The following is a 7,079-nucleotide window of genomic DNA, read 5'->3' on the forward strand; positions in this document are numbered from 1 at the left end:
TGGAGCATTTTGCCCTAGTACATGTTTTATATTATCTTTAACGTATGTAAAAACCTTCAACAATTTAAGAAAGTTTCTTATATTGAGAGATTCTTCAATTTCATCATGCCCACAAAATGTCAATCCTTTTTTTTACTCAAAGAAACCGCTTTAGGCGCAAAGACCTAGCTGCTGGACTTACAATCTTTATCTATGCCATCCTAAAACTTTGAGGACTTACCCCTTGACCCCAAGGAATCACCAAGTTTTGGCTTACTCTTGGAGGTGATGCCCATGAGATTTGAACCTCTAGTCCTCATCCCACTAGGTCAAACCTTGCTTCATTAAATATCTGATTACAATAATGGTTGCATTGAGACAAATTTGATACTCATTTATTTGATTTCTAAGGATTTATTGAGACTGTAAATACAATTCCAACATTGATATTATGCAAGTGTTGAGCCCCTAAATAGGGGCATGAATTGAATAAGGCATTCATTGCACATATATGCCTTATTACAAATTATGATCGAAATTATTGAAATATGTATTGAATGAGAATGTATATGGATGCATTTAATTATATATAGACAATGCCTATTGATGAATGCATGTTTAAAATTTGAAATGTAAAAAATATGCAACTGTGTATGACTAATTGATTAGCATTGCAATTTTGCATCCATGAGCCCGGAAGGGGGCCTGAATCTTTAATTAGATTCGTATTGTGCATAGATTAACTGCATGAACTTAACAAATTTAAAAGGTTAACCATGTGACACTAAACTATTGGTGCTTACAAAGAGAGAGTAAGTGATACTTATTCGCTTCATGAATATTATTTTTGAGCACGAAAGATTGCTCCTCCCCGGCCACGAAGATAAGGAGATGCCTCCATAGTAGCCGCGAGGTGGATGGTTAGAAACTCATGAGTGAAAGTCTGATGCATAAGGATGATGGTATTGAGAGCTCTCTCTTGATAATGGTCGTTCCTCACCCGAGATTGGTGAAAAGTGCCTGACCAGAAATAAAGCCACAATCTATATGAATTCACTCTTGCGCCATGATCCAGATCTTAGTATTATTTGTGTAGTACCCACAAGGATAAGAAATAAGAACTTAAATTGATTGTGCATTTAGATAGTCATGGCATGCATCACTTAAAAAAGAAAACCTAATTAAAGAGAATTAAGTTACTCGTGCATAAATGGTCATCCGTTCTGCAATGATAAATGCATGCATATTTAACCGTTCATGCATAAAATTTTAACCGTATATGATTGGAAATCATTTGATGCATTGTAATGTATGTATCATTGAATTGAGGATTGTTTGTTTGCATGTGTGAGTTATAAGAATATTATTTTGTATACTTGTTTTAATTTATGAGTACCGAATAACATTTTCTACTGGAGACTTGATTAGTCTGACTCCAATATATATATTTTACAGGTACTGAATAGATGACCAACACAATGGCGGGAGGTTGCGGCGAGACTTAAGCCAAATCTTTTTCCTTTTTGCAGGATTTTGGATTGTAGACATTCACAGTTTTTATGGACTCTAAAAGGAACTCTGATATTATTATTTTAAATTTGGAATGAACTTTAATTAAGTATGTGAATGTTGAAATTTAATTTGACATGATGAATGATGTGATAGATTTGTAATTCGCCCAAACTCTTTATGTAATTTTTGAATTTTTGCTGTGATTTCTAAAACCATTTAAAAAAAATTGTTTGATTTTTTTATAAAATTTTGGAGCATTTCATCGACGACCGTCTCGAAGATATTCACCTTCACTCAGATGATGTGAGTATCCAGATGCTCCATTAATCCTCTCGTGTTCATGGAGCAAACATTCTAGAAAGTCCATGCTACACCCTTTGGAGGCTAAACCTCTGCTCCTTGGCTCATGTGAATGAACTATGAAGACATTACATGACCAACCTTTAGTTGTGTTTTGCTGAGAGAAGTTGATGTTGTGCATCCCTCCTCGAAGGACCATCAGTTGTCGAAGGACTAGCTCATCTGCTCAAAAAATTATGTGCCTTCCTTGGCCCACGTTGCTATGATCTTTTGGGTCGTATGTTTCTTGTGGTCACATTACTCTGCTCAACAAGTTATTGTGGGTTGAAAGATGCTCACTCAGCTAGGAGGACCAGACCACCTCTAACCTTGGAACTTTTTGACAACTTGTCCACGCTGCACATCTTTGTGGGTGGCGATCACCCAATATCGTACCCTTGCGAGAGGCTCAATGATTGCATGTCGAGCGACGATGATTTCTCTTCGCTAAGGAGTTTCACTACATCATACTAGCAACCGGCTTAAGTTGGGAGCCACAAGGTCTTCTAAATTGTAGCGGGGGGTTCCTCTTGGGGCCGAGTTGTGCTCCATGAAGCTTGCAGGCTCCAAAAATCAGTATGCCCCTTGTTCGGTGCATCTCAAAAACTCGATGCTTACTCTAATATATGTGATGCTTATTCTGGTGCATAGCTGCCTCTATGACCCTCGATTGCTAGTACGCTCATCACAGGAAAGCGGTGCACTTATCCCTTGGCTTGGATGCTCATACGTAAAGGCTTTGGCATCGGTGCACTACCGACCCGACTCTATTGCTCCAGATAATTCTGTTGTGCTAAGCGTACATAGGATATGTACTGCCTCAAATTCACTTTCACTAGGATTACGTGGGGCTCCACTGTGTCAATTCAGTTATGAATGTGGTGTCCCTAATCACGTGCTAGGCTTGGGAGAAGGTTATTAGGTGACTAAGTTGAGCCCCTAAACAATTGAAAAGATGCATCCCTAGTTAGAGATTGAAGTGGTAAGGTAGGAAAAGAGATTAAGCCAAAAAAGGGAGCATGGGGCTAAGGGCAGAAGGGAGGGGCTCAAGGACTTGTCATTTTCATGAAACCGGTGGACATGAGAGAAGTTGAACACAGCCACAAAAACAAAAAGGAGGAGATGGTGCTCCTTGTTGGAGAAGCTAGAGAGTGACAACATATAACAACAAAAAGGGGAGAACTAACCTACCTAACCCCACTTGTGACCCAAACTTGCTCCACAAGGATTGGGGTGGGGGGGGGGGGGGGGGGGGGGGAAGGGGAGAATGGTGGGACCACCCATCCTTGCTAGCTTAGTCCTGGAAGGCCCAACAAACCTTTAGTTTCCTCAACCCTTCCTCCCTGTCATGATCAAAATGAACCCAGCAGCCCAAACTTGAAAGACCCACATAATAAAAGTATGCATCCATGTTTTGGATGGTTGTTGATTTGTTTTGAATGATTTTCAACTGCCAATTTTTAAGGGGCACTTTTGTTTATTCAATATGACGTTTCATCCCATCAAACAACAATGAGCCTGTTGTCTAAAAAAAAAAATGTCAACATGAGGCTTTTTGCTTTTTCCCAGTGGCTGTATGAAATATAAACTTTTGGGTTGTCACCTTAAACAAATACTTGTATTAATAATAGTAACAATAACGGTAGCAAAGAATATGTGGGCATAGACCGTTTGACGGGCGTAGTGGGATGGGAGCCTAGACCGTTTGACGGCAGTCTAGGTTCAAATCCCATCCTGCTTAAGCTGAAGCTTGGCGACTCTCTGGGGTAGAAAGGTAAGTTTTATGCTGACATGGACAGAGGAAGTAAGTACGGCAGGCTGAGCCAACTCGGCTAAGTCTGTGCCTGAAGCATTTTCTCCGAGTAAAAAAAAAAAAGAATCTGTAGGCTTTGCGAGGGAGATGTCCAGAGTACAGAACATCTCTTAGCCGAATGTGGTTGGTTCCAGCAGCTGCACTTACACTTCTGGAATCAGGCGCTACCTGAACAGTTTAGCAAACTGCGTGATGTGTTCTTATCTCGTCGGCAGCTTGGCAAAAGGGATCATCAATGCTGATGCTGGGTGCTGGTCACTTGGTGGCAAATCTGGGCACACCGCAATGAAGTTGTGTTTGAAGGAGCGGCTCCCAACATGCACAGCTGATTCGCAGCACGGCAGCAGGATCAGCAGAGAACTCAGGGAGGTGGCTAAATCTGGGCAGGAGTATTATGCAGGGTAATGGGGGCATGCTGAAAATTTGAGGTTGCGATCTGCGCAACCAAATTAGGATCCTAATGCTATGTACATAGAACTGTAACATGTGAAAAAGTTAATTTATGAAATAATAATTTACAGATTTGCCTTTTCTCTCAAAACAAAAAAGAATCTGTGGGCATGTGCTTGACTTGAAAATTCTAAAACCATTGCATCCCGCAGCGGCTGCAGGTTTGCATTGCGCCTCAGCAAAACGCAGATTTTTTCAATACAAATAAAAATTGAGGCGGCGCATTACCTTGTTTTTTCTCTCCAGTCAAAAACCAATTTTTTTTATAGCCACAAAAATATTTGTTAACACATACTTCATAAACAAAAGGAAAAGTCAAATTGCGAAATGGAGTCCATCGAATTGATGAGCTCAAACCGTGGCAATGTTTAGAGGAGAAAGGCACCTGACTTTTTAGAAAAAATAAAAAGAATGGGGAAGGGATAGAAGTGTTTCAAATTGTAATTTTTAACATATGGTTTCAGGAATCATGTGATGTCCTATGCTGCTTTAAGAGTTTACCCCCCTACCTACTTACAGAGGGTACAACAAAGTTTTAATTTTTAATATGTGATAGCCCCACCCTCCAGCCTATCTACAAACTTTCTCACCAACTAACCTCTCTGGAAACAATGACGCATCCAAGACAAATGTCTATAAATCTCCAAGGAGCTCCACCCTTGCCTCTTTGTTTCCTTGTGCTTGACAGCATTGATCTGTAAGATGGGGAGGTCCCCTTGCTGTGAAAAGGCTCATACCAACAAAGGTGCATGGACCAAGGAGGAAGATGATCGCCTTATTGCATATATTCGTGCTCACGGCGAAGGGTGTTGGCGATCGCTGCCGAAGGCGGCGGGGCTGCTCCGTTGCGGCAAGAGCTGTCGTCTCCGTTGGATCAATTATCTAAGGCCGGATCTCAAGCGCGGCAACTTCACTGAGGAAGAAGATGAGCTCATCATCAAGCTCCATAGTTTGTTGGGAAACAAGTAAGAAGACACAACATCATTTTTCTTTTCCTCTTTTTTAGCAAGTTGAATTTTATCGCTTCTACAGGCTAACAAATGATAGGTAGGAAGGCCACTAAGAGAAGGCACAACAACTCTAGTAAAATAAATTTGAAACATAAAGGGAACATCCCATTTATTCATTCCCTCCACTAACTTTCCTATAATCCCAGAGTTATTATGATATTGGAATAGCATCTGTGTGACTCTCAACAGATTGGGCATATAATTAAAATTGGACACATTATTATTATTTGAACAAAAACCAGGATCATACCCCTTCCGGGATTTGTATAATCTTCTCAAAACACGTCATATAGTCTTCATATATGAACTGATTTATTTGGTCCCCCTTTTTTGAACAATAAGGGATGGTGGTAATGATATGATGAATTTTACAGGTGGTCACTGATAGCGGGGAGGCTACGAGGAAGAACGGACAATGAGATTAAGAATTATTGGAATACTCACATTAGGAGGAAGCTGTTAAGCAGGGGGGTGGACCCCACAACCCATAGACCAATACAAGAGCAGCCCATTTCAGAGATCACCACAATCTCTCTCTGCAAAGATGAAAAACCTGGTGTCAACGAAGAGAAGAAGATCAATGAGAGTGAGGTGGGGAATGATGGCTTGAACCTCGAGCTATGCATAAGCCTTCCTTTTCAACAAACACAAAAACCCCTAAAGAGAAGCTTGTGTTTGAGCTGCAGCCTTGGGGTGCAGCAGGGTAAGGGTTGCGATTGTAATGTTTTTCTAGGCCCCAAAACAGGAGTGTTAGACTACAGAATCCTGGAAATGAAATGAGATTCTCTTTTGTTTTTTTTATTATTTTCTGTAAGAGAACTATTGTTTTACGGTGATATCTTCTTCTTAATATATAAATGTCATCCTCGCAAAATGTTCTTAGCAGGTTAGCATGTATATCATTTAAGACACCCTGTTTTGTCCCCGTTCTTGAGCACTTCTGCATCATTTTAAAGGATATGTGGGCGGTTTTATTTTCTTCTTAATGTAAGGATTGTAAGAGTATCCATGGAGAGGTGATGGGGTATATTTTTATTGTCCCTTTAGGTCTTCCTAAATTACAAACTCTATTTTTGGGGAGGCATGAGAGAGAGAGAGAGAGAGAGAGAGAGAGAGAGAGAGTCATTGTCCACTTTGGGAGCAGGTTATATGTTAAACCCCCCCGGGCATCTCATGCTCGGGGGTCCCAAAAAGCATCACGTATTTAAGCATTTGCATCTCGTATCCCCATGTTTGTCAACATTAATTAGCGTTGGAGTTTAATGCGATTGCAAAGACTTAAGTACCCTCTTCTCCATTGGTAAAAAAAAAATGACGATTCTAGAAAATGAGTGGTTGTAAAGACTTAAGTGCCCCAAAGATGATTATTTAAGACCTAGTCTCTGCACTGCAGGAATATCCGAGAAAGAAATCTCCCCTAAAGGAGGCCATGAACATCAACCCTCTCACACTCTCTCTTCCTTCTCTTTCTGCTTCTGTGCACATCCAGCAGAAGATCCTACATCGCTCCATCAAGCACCGACTGACCTGCACATTGACTGTTGTGGAGCCTGATTCATAGTTTTTACCCTTACAGGAGGAGGGTTTGGGGGCTCCTCCTAGCGTGGGTAGCATCATTCAACTAAATGAGTTGTGGATCCTGATTTAGAGTTTTTTCCCTTACAGGAGAGGGGTCTGGGGGCTTCTCCCAGCGTGGGTAGCATCATTCAACTTGAAGAGTTGTGGAGCATGATTTCGAGTTTTTACCCTTACAGAAGAGAAGTCTGAGGGCTTCTCCTAGTGTGGGTAACATCATTCAACTTGAAGAGTTGTGGAGCCTGATTCAGAGTTTTTACCCTTACAGAAGAGGGGTCTGAGGGCTCCTCCCAGCGTGGGTAGCATCATTCAACTTGAAGAGTTGTGAAGCCTGATTCAGAGTTTTTACCCTTACAGAAGAGGGGTCTGAGGGTTCCTCCCAGCGTGGGTAACATCATTCA

General features: G+C 41.1%; 1 protein-coding gene across 1 annotated transcript; it reads left to right on the forward strand.

Annotated features, from left to right (window-relative positions):
• The first annotated feature begins 4,772 nt into the window (after positions 1–4,772).
• On the forward strand, positions 4,773–5,969 carry LOC149835940 (MYB-like transcription factor 4). Its single transcript, XM_090010726.1, has 2 exons — positions 4,773–5,058; positions 5,478–5,969. Exons 1-2 carry the CDS (start codon positions 4,796–4,798, stop codon positions 5,881–5,883), a joined length of 669 nt encoding a protein of 222 aa, XP_089866852.1. The 5' UTR covers positions 4,773–4,795; the 3' UTR covers positions 5,884–5,969.
• Positions 5,970–7,079: the final 1,110 nt, after the last annotated feature.

Source organism: Nuphar pumila, chromosome 6 (assembly GCF_984573655.1).
Source record: "Nuphar pumila chromosome 6, dmNupPumi1.hap1.1, whole genome shotgun sequence".
NCBI lineage: Eukaryota > Viridiplantae > Streptophyta > Magnoliopsida > Nymphaeales > Nymphaeaceae > Nuphar > Nuphar pumila.